We start from the raw sequence: 13,932 nt of genomic DNA, 5'->3' as shown, positions 1-13,932 counted from the left end.
CTGTGGACCTTCTGATGTTGATGGACTACAAATCCCATCATTCCTAACCATCAGCTATCTTGGCTGAGGCTGATGAGAGTTGGGGAGTCCGGCAACATCTGGAGGACCACAAGTTCCCCACCGCTGTTTGACAGCACAAAAATGGATCAATTTAGGAGTCTAAATGTAGGCTGCAAGAAGCTCAAAAAAGAACTTGGATTGCCCACCCACTCCCACCACTAGCACATAAAAAGGAATGGTTTAATACCAGAAATAGGAATTGTGGTAATTGGAGGCTTATTTTTACATAATCAGGTATGCAGAGAGAAGAATACAGGGTTGGTGTAGCTTAAATCTGAGTTGCTGTTTCTTCCTATCCCCCCACAAGCTCAAGGTGTCAATTTGAAGACAAAGTGAAGTGAGAACAAGAACATATGGATAGTACAGTGGTACTTCAGGTTACAGACGCTTCAGGTTGTGCGCTTTCAGGTTGTGCACCGCGCCGAACCCAGAAGTACCGGAACAGGTTACTTCTAGGTTTCAGCACTCGCACATGCGCAGAAGTGCTAAATCGCGCTTTGGGCATGCGCAGAAGTGCTGAATTGCAACCTGCGGCGCTGCGGGTTGCGAGCGTGCCTCATGCACGGATCATGTTCACAACCCGAGGTTCCACTGTACAGAACTTTTGGCTCCCCTTGAACCCTTTTAAGTGACTGTGGCTGTGATAGAGAGGATCAATTATGGTGAACACATACCAAGGGTTTTCTGCGATTGTTTTCTATCTCAGCCTGTTAAATGCCCCCCCAAACCCCACAAAATGATCCTGAAAGTTGGGGGAAACCCCACAGAGATATGTGATGTGGCAGAATAGTTAGAATTGAAAATTTAGCTGGTTTCATGTGCACATGTGAAAGCACTTCCTTTGCACGCACACATAGAATTCTGAAGATGCCCAAGTGAGAGGAGTGGAGATTTATCTGAAATAATGCAGTCTGCTGAGCTATTGAGGATGAATACATGGCTGCCACATTCTGGAGTTCCCCCCTCAATAAAGTTTGTCGGTTCAGCAAAAAAAACCAAACCCAAATCCAGTGTCTTTGAAACCTTCTCAGGAATACCTGTTTCTGTAAACAAGCCCTTAGCTAACAAATGCAATTTGGTGTCAAAATATTAATCTAGTATGCTTTAGACTCATACCTGGCTGAGGCTCATCTGAGAATGTGCATTGATTAGAAAAAAAGGAGGAAAGAAAGAAAGAAGTTAGGATTAAGTGTAAATCAACACTGACAGTAATCATCACAAACACGACTTCTGGCCGCTTGCCATTTTTTGAGATCATTATCAGATAAAAGTTAGAAATTGTACAGAAAATATTAAAGACCGGATGAAATTTAATTTAAATTAAAAGAAACTACTGATTATGTCCCAATCTCATAGACAGTGAATTTAACAAGTATTTGAAGATATAAGCAAAGTCTGAAACACATTTAACATATTAAACTCAACCGAAGCACTGCTGAAAATAAGGAACATACGGTGTTGTACAGTTGCAAAAGGCCTGCAAGTTACGGTGGGGCCATGCAATTGAGGGCTCCAGATATTGCAATTAATATACAGTAAGCCCACAATTTATGCACATTTAACTTGTCCACATTCAACTTTATGTGGATAGCAAAAAATAATAATAAATTAAATTAAAAAGCAGACAGAAAGTGGCAATCCCACTTGCCACTAAATGTGCTTTGTCTATATTCAATTTTGGCTTTAGGCACCATCCCTGGAACATAACCCCCACGTTAAGTTGCAGGTTTACCATACAAACAAGTATATTATACTTGATTGTGAGCTTTATGTATTTTAAAATTTATTATGTTGGTATCCCACTCTTCCTTCAAGGAGCTCAGGATTCCATATATAGCTGTTCCCATTTTACCTTTCACAATGACCCTGTAAAATAGAATAGGCTGGATTTCCCTAGGATTTTCCTGCCCCATCCAATATCCAGGCATCTTGCAGGTCCATCCTGCATTTGCCCTTAAAAAAAGGTAACTTACTGCACAAGGGCGATTCATCGGCTCCGTTAGGGCAGTCAGCAAGATTGTCACAAACTCTGCTGAGGTTTACACACATGCTGTGGCCAGGACATTGCCACTGCCAGCTGGGGCACCGGAAAGGCTGAGTGGGACAGTCTCTCTCGTCACTCATGTCGCGGCAGTCGTTGTCACCATCACAGACCCAAGCACGGTAGACGCAGTTCCCATTGTCACAGTGGAAAAGGGAAGGAGGGCAGGTCCTGGGGGGGCATCGATGATGCTCATCTGAGCCATCCACGCAGTCGGGGTGCCCATCACATTCCCAGTTGGCAGGGATACAGTTGCCATCCGACTGACACTGGAACTCATTCTGATGGCACATCCCAGGTGGCCTCGTGGCTGAAACATAGTCATACGAAGCATGTGGGAGACAGTCCACGCATTGGTGGGAAAGCAAGCAGAGCTGTGGCACACATTTCGGACACGAGGGGCAGCAAATTTTTCGAAATTAAGAGGAACTGCCAAAGGACCACCCTTGACATGACAGAATGACATATCAGAGACTAGGTTCAGGTAGGTAGCCGTGTTGGTCTGATGCAGTTGAAATAAATAAAAAAAATAGTCCAGTAGCACCTTAGAGACCAACTAAGTTTGTTCTGGGTATAAGCTTTCGTGTGCATGCACACTTCTTCAGACACAGATATTAGAGACTAGTACACATTCCATTTAATGTCTGTGGACAGCAGCAATTTTACTTATATAAAAATATAACCAAACATTTTGGATATGCTTTAATACAAAAAACTTGCACCTATCCCCTGGCCTTTGCCTGAAGTGCAGGGCGTTTTTCTCTTGCTAATTTTATTCCTTTGCTAAGCATGCTGTTTTAAATGTGCATTCTATATTTCACTTCCTTTTAGTACTGTTTTACCTTGAAATGTTTCAGATATTTTAAGTTTCCTGTTAATTATGTTGTTCTTAATGTGCATTTTGTATCTTGTTTTCTTCTATAATATTTTATTTTGGAATGTTCTCTTTGATTGTTTTGATGCCGGTTGTAAACTGATTTAAGATTTTTTTCACTTAAAAATATAAAGCGGTATGGATACTTTGTAGTCATATAAAAAGAGTTTTCATTTGTTCAAACATCGTTCCCTCTTGCTGCCATTATAGTGTTGATATTTCTTTTTTTCCTGTATTTTTTAAAAAGGGAATTTAATGCACATCTCATTGAAGCCATTAGGAAAACTCTTGTTGATTTCAATGTGTGAATTGTTTCTAAAACTATACACAAAGCAGTTCAGTATAACAAAATCTTGACTCAAATTTGGATTCAGAAGACATGTGAGATCTAACCCATGTCATGTTATATATCTGAGTTATTGCAGACATCTCATCTTGTCTGCAGCCAGCGTGTTCAATTCTTCATAATATTTCACTAGTAACAGGGAACCTTGTCTGTTCCTATAGTCAGGACCAGTCCTGTCATTATGGAGAGTGAGGCAGCTGCCTCAGGCAGCATACTTTGGATGTCATTAAAGGGCAGCAAATTGCTAGTTATTCAATCAATCACATATGTATTTTTACTGCCAAGGAGGAAAGGAGGTGTATATGGGATTTTCTCCCTCAAGTACTTGGGTAATAAGTAATTTGACTTGGGAGGACAGGCATCTGCTGTTCTGCCTCAGGCAGCCAAATGTCTTGGGTCAGTTGTGTACTTACGACAACCAGCCTCATCTGAGTGATCGTTGCAGTCAAAGACACCATCACATTGGTAATAATTGCTGATACACTGGTCTCCACTTGCACATTTAAACTCATTGGAACTACAGTTGTAAACTAAAATAAAAAAGAAAGATTATCTCAGGTTTCACTTGGTGACAAGCTTTTGGACAGTTTCTCTGCCATTGTACTAAGAGCAAGAACATGGTAGGCAGTGATTACGACTAAATATATATCCCTGGGGATTGTAGAGGACAGGAGGAATGCTTGCCTCACCCATTTCCCTGAAGTACAAGAAGAAGAAGAAAAAGAAGAAGAATTTGGATTTGATATCCCGCTTTATCACTACCCTAAGGAGTCTCAAAGCGGCCATCAATCTCCTTTCCCTTCCTCCCCCACAACAAACACTCTGTGAGGTGAGTGAGGCTGAGAGACTTCAGAGAAGTGTGACTAGCCCTGAAGATGAAAATGTCAAGTGTAAGGAGGAGGCAGGTGATACTTAACTGCAATCATGTTCATCCGCTCCATCTACACAATCCTTGTCACCATCACACACAAAAAATGGATCGATGCACCTGTGATCAGGACACTGGAACTGACCAGGCTCACATGTCTCTGTGAAAGCTAAGCAAGACAGCATGAAAACAAAACACCAACTTAATAGAATGCAGTGGTACCTCAGTTCTCAAAAGTAATCCGTTCCGGAAGACCTTTCGAGTTCCGAAACTTTTGAAAACTGAGGCACAAAGGGCAGTCTGCAAATTCAATTGAGAAAAGCTGTTCGGCTTCCAATGGAAGCATTTATTTCCAGGTTTTCGGCGTTCAGGTTCTGAAACGCTCGTCAATGGAGACGTTCGAGAACTGAGGTACCGCTGTACCTATTTTCCCATAGCCCTATTTTGCATTAACACACTATGCAGAATATTACAGAGCTACACTCTGTGCAGCACCATCCTAAATGTATTTTCTAAGAAGGAAAATCTCCCTGGAACCAGTAGAACAAGTTCATTATGACTTAAGTCCTACCTATTTCAATGTTAAGTGCAACTAGTTTAGTCTAGAATCAACATAGGAATCTGCCTTAGGAGACCACTGGTCCTCCTAGCTCCGTGTTGCCAATGCACACTAGCAGTGGGTCCTCAGGCCTTCAGGCAGGAGTCATTCCCAACCCTACCTGTGGCTTACTCCTACAACGGTAGCCAGAGCTGTGTAGAAGCTGAGCCACAGAGAAAGGTAAGCAACGACTTTGAAGGGGCTTAGGGTACCCTGGAGCTAAAGTATCTGGGACTGTTCAGGGCCTGGAAGGGGACCACATGGACACTGCTTTGGGTTTTAAAAGGCAGGAGAGGTTTTGGGCTGTTGTTGGAGAAGCAGATTGCTGAGAAAGACTAAGCACAGCGCTGTATCCTCCCTATTTGAATGCTTACTGCAGTTTTTTTCATCTGATCCGTCACCGCAGTCATTGTCTGTATCACACAGCCAGATTCTGGGAATGCACTTGCTGTTGTCACAGGTGAACAAGGCTGCCGGGCAGGAAGTGGGGCCCTGCGTGGGGCAGTGGAGCTCATCGCTACTATCGAGACAGTCGTTGTGCTTATCGCATCGCCACCGGTTAGGAATGCACTGGCCATTTCTGCAGGTAAAGGCCGACGAAGCACAAGAATTGTCTAAACGAGAAAATAAAACGTTGAGAAGATTTGAGTTATAATGCCACCAAAACCAGCCTTCCTGGCTACCACACAAAGATGTTCCACTCAATGTAAAAACACAATTTGGGGGGTGAGGGGGAGAAAACTCATTAGGTCTGAGTAACATAAATGGTATTTCATTCTATTGCCTATTACTGGTGCAGGGATTTGTGTCAGCATCGTGTGGGTAGGCCCTTTGTTTATGTATTTATTTATTTTTACTGCGAATGCGAGCTCTCTTTTCCCCCAGCTGCAAGATGTCTATGACAAAATTGTCTCTCACTAAATGTAAACAAAAAGACTATGGATCAAAAGTGGAGACAATAGATGCACCTTTCCCTGTTTATCTGTTTTGTAACACAAAAAATCATTAATAAAAACTAATTTTTTAAAAAATAATAATAAACGGTATTGAAGGCTTACACTATGTTCTCCAATTTGTTGCAATAGGTGGACTGCAACTGAGTAATTTTTGAACGAAAAAAGTGACTTTTTTGGGGGGGGGGGGAATACAAACAATACTTACTGAGGGATCCACAGTTCTGTTCATCGCTGTTGTCGTGGCAATCATCCACACCATCACATCGATAGTACCTGGGTACACACCTGCCATTGCCACAGGAAAAGGAGTATGAACCACACTGTAAAGTGGGAGGCTCGTTGGATAGATCTTCCACACAGGTCAACTGGTTAGAGCTCAGTTTCATTCCATAGGGGCAGCCACAAACCCGCTGAAAATTGGGCACTGGGAAGCAGAAATGGCTGCAGTCTCCATTGGGATTTGTTGCTCTGTTACAGTAGTTATTGCCTTCAAAAACACAATGAAAGATTAATTTGCAAGATTTGCAACACTATGGAAACACAAAACACCCCCTTTCCCGAAGAAGGAAAAGATTCCTGAGACACAAAAGGTAAAAGTTGAAAATGGAAGGGCAAAAACTTGGGAATCTGTGAAAATGTTTAAAGGAGTTGAACAGATAATGCTACTGCAAATCAAGATGCTTCGACATACATCCTTGAAAAAGTACAATAGATAAGCTTACCTATTTGAGACTGAGCATTATATGCTTTCACGTGCATGATATTATTGATTCCCCTCCTAATAATAGTCATTTCTCCTCCATCAGACTTTCGGACCCGAACTATTCCGCCAAGTCTCCAGTCAGTGAAATATGCATAACCTGCAACACCCCACCAAAAAACCAAAACATTACAGAGGTTATTATTATATGTGAACAACAGGAATGCTCACGTGCCAAAGCTGACTGGGCATATGTACTGGTTTGGATCCAAAGGTGCCCACTGTGAGCCGTGTTTGTGGGGGTGGGTGGGGTTTTTTATGGATTCCACTTTTTCTGCTGCAGCCCCTGCCCCCCAGTGCTGTTCTAGAGGTTCCCCCAACTGGAAGGAACAAACTGGAAGTGAAGTACAGAGAAGAGGGAGGCAAGAAAGCCTTGTTCCATTAAGCCGATCTCCACTTAGGGAAGTTAGGGTGCTAGTCAATTCTCAACTCTTCCTCAGAATTAGTGAGAGCCAGTGTGGTGTAGTGGTTAAGAGTGGTAAACTTGTAATCTGGTGAATGGGGTTCGCGTCTCCGCTCCTCCACATGCAGCTGCTGGGTGACCTTGGGCTAGTCACACTTCTTTGAAGTCTCTCAGCCCCACTCACTTCACAGAGTGTTTGTTGTGGGGGAGGAAGGGAAAGGAGAATGTTAGCCACTTTGAGACTCCTTCGGGCAGTGATAAAGCGGGATAGCAAATCCAAACTCTTCTTCTCTTCTATCCATACTGCAAAAGTGATCTCTGGACCATTGTAGAATTTCACATGGGGAGTTGGGTGATGCAGCATGAAAATGAATGTGTGATGTGAGGTTCAGTCTATTTCTCCACATACTTGCTCCAGAAAGAGGCCATGGTGAATGGCATCGTTCACATTTGGTGATATGAGCAAGCGACAACAACAGCTTTTACAGCACGGAGTTTCAGAACCAACATTATTTCCCTCATTAAAAACAAACAAACCCAACCAACCAACAACAACAACATACTGGAAATCAGACAGAAAATGAACAAAGCTGCACTTGCAATGTCAGATAGTCAGATACAAGGCTGAAACCTGCATTTTCTGTTTGCGTGTGAATGAAGAAGTGAAACCTCATAAACCCGAGATAAGGGAACCTGAAGCCACCCAGATGTTGTTGGGCTGCAACTCCCACCATCCCTTACACTTTGGGACATGCTGACTGGGGCTGGTGGAAGTCTGAGTCACAACAACACCTGCAAGGCCACCAGTTCCCCACCCCTGTTGTAAACAATCCTTTTGCAAGAAAACCTGCATTTCAATGCATTGCAACCTACTATATTCCAAAAGGCTTTCATACCGTGAGAGACGAAGGACCGCTGTGAGGACTCAACATAGATACTGACCTCCAAAGATAGTGAGACCGAACGGATGTGTCATCTGATTAATTCGTTCCAGTGTCTTTCTGTCCAGCCCATCAAAGGTACTGTGTTCAATCTTATCAAAGAAGGCATCCACCCAGTAAAGCCTTAAAGAACTGAAAGAAATGAGAGTTTTATTTGAATTTTTACAGAAAGGTAGTTTGCCTGTGGAGACATGCAGGTGGAAGGTATAGTCCTCTGTAAATAATTCCCATCTAACTGCTATTCATCTCAAGGGAGGTTTCTGCACCATAAACATCCGGAGCAAAATTAGTATTTTGAGGAGGATGAAATGTTCCAGAATCCGCCTTCCACAAGTCCCCTCACTGTTTTCGCTGCACCCCTTTCAAATGAGGCTTCTTCCTGGGAAGCCTTCCCTGTCAGTTGGGGCCCACACAACAAATGTCCTTTTAAATGTGTTGGGGGGGGGATATGGGTTTGTTTTGTTCTTGTTTTATATTATGTATCTTGTGCTTTTACTTTGGATTTTTATACTGTGAACTGCCCTGATGTACTGTGAACTGTACATCAGATAAAGGGCGATGTACAAATTTAATAAAACAATAATAAAATGATTATGATTCCACACAGCCATTCAGAGTTGGATCCTTTGCATAAGTCAATCCAGTATGAGGGCAATGCTTTCTGGCTCAGCAATGCCCTCACTTCGGAGGTGTGAACCATTTCAATCTCCTTTCAAAGCACACCTTGAGGCAGGGAGAACACTGGGGAAAAAGTGCCTATCACTAAAGATCAAAGCTTTGGCTAAGGTGCCCTCTCCCACCCTTTCAGCCCAGCCGTAATTGAAAACTTAAATCTGTTGTTCGGAATGGCATTTCATAACTTACTTCCCTACCAGCTAAAGTATTTCAACTTTTGGTGACAAACTAAAAGCATCTGTAGTTTGCAAGAAAATGACTTGACTATCGGCATTCTGGAAGAAATGGTCGTTTTGATGCTGCATTTGCTGTAGTGTAAAGATTATTTCTGCAATGTCCACTGGTTGTAGAATATCTGCTTTTAAAAATCCTTGTTTTGATTTGATTTCTTACCTCCAATCAATAGCTAAGCCGTTAGGCCAGCCAAGTGTTGTGTTCACAATTGGTAAGGCATGTGATCCATCACTCCATGCTCTCATGATCTTAGCTGGCCGGAACCAGTCCGTCCAAAATATGTATCTGGAAATAAAAATAAAATGCACTGAAACTAGAAATAGTCATCAAAATGTTGATATTTCTCCCCGGCCTGTCACCTGCAGTGCAATAAAAACCCAACCCCCAAACTAAAAACGGTCTTTTAGACATAGTACTTACTATGTTCTGACACTTGTTCTTGCTATCGCTTATAGAGGAAACAAATTTAAAAACAAACTGAACTCAACTCAACTCAACACTCACTCACTCACTCACTAAATAAAAGGATAATAATGGATTGGATTCAGATTTCCCTTAAGTGGATTTCACGAGGCACTACACTGGAGGAAGGGATTGGCAGGCAATTTTCATATATTCCTCTTTCCCCTTATGCCCCCCACAGTGCCATTTCCCATGATGTTCCAAAGGGCACTGTGACCCTGCGGGGTATTTTGGGAGGGAAGTGCAGTGTGCTGCAAGGGGAAATCCACGGAAAATTACCTAGGGATAACTTGACCCTAAATAATAATAGTAACAGTAGTAGTGGTGACTAGTTTTCACCAAAACAAAAGTTTAACTCAGTAGAGAAGCAAGTGCCAGCCATATTGCTAAGAACTGGAGCATTCCCTCCCCATCCATTATAGATAAACAGCAATAAATAAAAATATTATGGCTTCTTGTTACAGATCTGTCAACAGTTAACAATATGGAAATAAGGAAATAGATAGGAGGAAGATTTTTCCATAGTATAATCAAAGTTACAAGACATTCACAGAAGGTTTAAATTAGCCTCTCGCCCAGAGATAATGGGAACTGACTCCAGCTGCATAACCAAGTGCCAGGAGAGGGAGCCCCCATCATCAGAGGCAGTACACATAACCACGATAATAACCTCCGCATGGACTTTGCATTCTGAAATAACTTCTTTTTCCTCTACAGAGCAAAAACATCAGGCTGGGATTTGGCCCTCAGAATGGAGTATCAGAGACTAGGTAAGTGAAAGACATGCTCTAACACTCCTCCAAGAGAGTTATTTATAAAGATAACACCATGGAGATAACAGGAACTCTTACGCTGCAGTGAGTTCTGTTCCAATCCAAAGAAAGAGCACAGAACAAACGCTTCTTGGTTTTTTAATAGATAATTCTGCTGAATACCCCTTTTGTGTTGATTTTGTACCACCTTGCGTTTTGCTCTGGATGTTGTAACTGGTGCCAGGACAACAAGGAGGAGAGGGAGGGATGCCTGAACAAGGGGAAGATATCTGAGATGGGAAAAGGAGGCTCCTGGACTGAAAACAGCAAGAAGTATTTTTGAAATACAAAACCACATGGCCCTTAAAACACACACAAACAGTTTAAAAAAAAAGTTGGAGTCAATCTACAGTTTCAGAAATATCATGTGGTACAGCCCTCCTGGACCTGGTATCACTTCAGAATGGAGGTGGTGGAACGGCATGGTTGAATACCCACATTTTTAATAGCAATCCTGCATGTGGAAAAACAGGTTACAGTAGAAATCGTTTCTATAGCATTCAAGCTTTCCAGACAGGGGACTATTGACACAGAGGAGCATTCTAGCACATGATGCACTGCCTGCATTCTAACACAGCAGCATCGCAGAAGGGCTTTACCTCGTTATATTTCTGAACACACAGCTGAGTGCTGAGACTTACCCAATAACAGGATGAACCACTATTGAACGAGGGTTATTCAGATTCTGAACTATAGCTCTTCTCGATTTATCAGCCAATCTCATGACACTAATGCTCCTATACGGAGGGTCCGTCCAGTAGATATTCTTGGAGATCCAATCAAAAGCCAAGTCTTCAACTCCTTCCACTCTGTTGGCTACAAGGATTTCCCTGCCTGGTGTTCATATAAAATGGACATAAAATTTATCAAAAGGGGAATGGGGAACTTTCTATTTAAGCGTTATATGATAAATAGTTAACTATTTGTTTAACCACTTCCCCAAAGTGAATGGCCAGTGGATGGGGAAGTAAGCAGATTTCTATTGCATCCTGTGTTCATTGCAATCAACACTGCTTCCGTTCTGCTACAGTTTGATTTCCACTAAAACCTATGTTATAGAACCTATTTGCTATGGCCAGAACTAACCTAATTAATTAATTCCAGCAGAAGGGCAACATCAAAACCCATGCAGACTACAGCATAGCATTTGCAGACTAATAATAATGATAGTGAATACTGCTTCATTCCTGATATAGGTTGAACATGCAAATTATGGCAACTTCCACTCCCATTTCCATAGGAATTCTATGGAATCCTTATCTATAGCTCAGTGGTAGAAAACATTCTCTGTATGCAAAAGATCCCAGGTTCAATTTCCTGTTAACATCTCAGGCCTATATTTTAGATTTAGAAAGCAATTGGGCCAGATCTGGCCGCTGGGCTTTAGTTTGCCTACCCATGCCTAAGAGCTCAATCGCCGTCTAAATCTGGCCCGTTGACGGTCCGGGAATCAGCGTGTTTTTACATACGTAGAATGTGTCCTTCTGTTTAAAATGCATCTCTGGGTTATTTGTGGGGCATAGGAATTCGTTCATTATTTTTCAAAAGGTCCACAGTGGACCAGCCCCCTGACGAAAAAGTTTACTGACCCCTGCCTAAGAGCCTTGAAAAGCAGCTCCCAATCAATGCAGACAGTATGGGGCTATATGGGCCAGCAGTTTTATTCTATATAAGTCTATAGAGATGAGCTATTTTTGCTCTTTCAAAACAGCAGTTTTGCTTTGTAGCCTGAATCAATGGAATCAAAAGCGATTATTACCCATTTTTTCCTGCTCAGTTCAAGATGCTAAGATAGGCAGAGGAGGAAGTCAAAACAGAGAGATTTGCATCTTACCTGTCCCATCTGTTTTTTGTTTATAAATTATGTCCTTAATGGTATCAGAATAGAAGATGGTATCCTCCTGGGCGTAGAAGTCAATCCCAACAAAATAGGAAGGGGTCCCTGTCACAGGGATGATCACATCTTCCTGGGTGGAAAGATTGAATGGGATTCCACGAACAGCTAGCTGGGATGAGAAGAGCAGAAACTGCTGCACAGCTGTAAGGGGAAAGAACACACAAAAAATCAGCTTCCTTACTTCAAGGCTCCAATGATCCTAAAATAATAGTTAGCTGAAGTGAATGCTTTTAAAAACATAACATCTACCAGAAAAGACGAATTCAATTAAAAATGAAAAGTGGAGAAGAGAAAATTACAATGAAGCATGCATACAAACTTAAACAAGTGCCCAATCTAAAGGCATATGATGTTGTCAACTAAGCAGGCCTTCAGTTGGGAAATGCCTCCATCAGAAACTGTCAAAAAAACCTATGTTGTGAGATTTGTGATGGAAGAAAGGTGGAATATAAATGTGATAAAATAAATAAAATAAGGACTAAACCCAGCAATGGAACTTTGCCTGCTCTAGATCACAACAGAACCCAATCACACGCCCAAATCATTTCTGAAATGAGAAGTATATGCAGGATGCAAGCCAAGGAACTGGGATGGGCTGCAGATATTGGACTATCTTTGAAACACAACAGTTCCCACCACATGGAATACTTTGGGCAAGCATAGGAAACATGCACAACACCCCTATGGGGAGATGCGAGTAGTCCCACATGCACTCTGCTACATAATGGTGCACAGCAGCTGTGAGGATTGCACACACTGAAACTGAAAAGCCAGCTAGCAATACAGCCATCCATAGAAGCATTACTTAAGAGAGTCAGCATGAGTCCTTACCAATGCAACGTCGTCCGTCAGCATGCAAGTCAAAGCCCAACATGCATTTGCAACGATAGCCAAGACCATCATTATCTGTTTTGTGACTGAGAACACAGATCTGCTCACACCCTCCATTATTGCTACCACAAGGGTTTCTTACTGGAAAAAAATAATATGGTTACAGCCTTACCAAACTAAATCAAATGTTAGGTTTTCATGATGTTTTTAATTTCATTGGTACTTTTTACCTAAGTGCATGCAGAACATTAGGGACAAAATATCAGCTTTCCTCTACTCGTGTTGAGTGCCTCCTATAACACATTTTACATGGTCAACTCCTGTTAAATCTGTTCAAATTTCCCAACTGTCTAAGCATTTCTGAACCGATTCTCAGCATATTGCAGACTCACAGATTTTGGCTTATTTTTTTTTCCAAAAGTAGCTTTTGTTCTACATATCAAGTACATTTAAGTCCCATTGATTTAAAAGGGAAAGCTAAAAGCATTCCTCTCTCCTATTGAAAACAATGGGACTGGAATTGCTTAACTTCTTGGATCAGAGGCTGTCTCACACCTAATTCATCTGAAACACATTCATTCATTCCAGCTAATAAGGAAATGCCGCTCTCCCCTTTAAGAGTAGTTAGAACAGTATGCTTAAAAAAAGAAAAGAAAATTAACACACACACACCAGACCCTCCAAGTGTCCCTATTTTCCAGGGACAGTACCGGATTTACAAAAGCTGCCCCAGTTTCTGATTTGATCCTGGATGTCCCTTTTTTCATTGGAGAAATGTTGGAGGGTATAGAGATAAGTAACTTATACAACCTTTAGAAGACATCTGAAACCAGCCCTGTATAGGGAAGTTTTTTATTGTTTAATATTTTATTATGTTTTTATATATGTTGGAAGCCGCCCAGTCAGATGGGCAGACTATAAATAATCAGATTATTATTATAGAATAAGATGTCCCGATTTTCATCCGAGAAATATATAACATACACATATATATACACATATACACACACTCTCTCTCTCTCTCTATGCCAATATATACTTCAGAGGCTGGCTGAGGCCTAGCAATCCTCTTGTAAAGGGATATACCATACACAGACCTTCCCAAAAGATTATCAGCACTGCCAGCTTTAACAACACCTATCACTTGGAAGATAGGACAGGGTGCTTATAATTA

At 41.7% G+C, this 13,932-nt stretch overlaps 1 protein-coding gene across 2 annotated transcripts in view; it reads right to left on the bottom strand.

Annotated features, from left to right (window-relative positions):
• Positions 1-13,932, bottom strand: part of LRP2 (LDL receptor related protein 2) — a 144,755-nt gene that overhangs the window by 73,724 nt on the left and 57,099 nt on the right. For both annotated transcript variants that reach the window (XM_083625423.1, XM_083625422.1), the window contains exons 15-25: positions 12,759-12,899; positions 11,865-12,068; positions 10,672-10,864; positions 8,916-9,041; positions 7,849-7,979; positions 6,466-6,603; positions 5,949-6,230; positions 5,162-5,401; positions 4,239-4,358; positions 3,735-3,851; positions 2,034-2,411 (exon numbers count right to left, since the gene is read on the bottom strand). In XM_083625423.1, coding sequence (XP_083481549.1) covers positions 2,034-2,411; positions 3,735-3,851; positions 4,239-4,358; positions 5,162-5,401; positions 5,949-6,230; positions 6,466-6,603; positions 7,849-7,979; positions 8,916-9,041; positions 10,672-10,864; positions 11,865-12,068; positions 12,759-12,899 — 2,070 coding nt within the window. The remainder of the gene's footprint in view (positions 1-2,033; positions 2,412-3,734; positions 3,852-4,238; positions 4,359-5,161; positions 5,402-5,948; positions 6,231-6,465; positions 6,604-7,848; positions 7,980-8,915; positions 9,042-10,671; positions 10,865-11,864; positions 12,069-12,758; positions 12,900-13,932) is intronic.

Source organism: Podarcis filfolensis (assembly GCF_964270895.1).
Source record: "Podarcis filfolensis genome assembly, chromosome: 1".
NCBI classification, from domain to species: domain Eukaryota; kingdom Metazoa; phylum Chordata; class Lepidosauria; order Squamata; family Lacertidae; genus Podarcis; species Podarcis filfolensis.
This window is presented reverse-complemented; position numbering and strand designations above follow the sequence as displayed.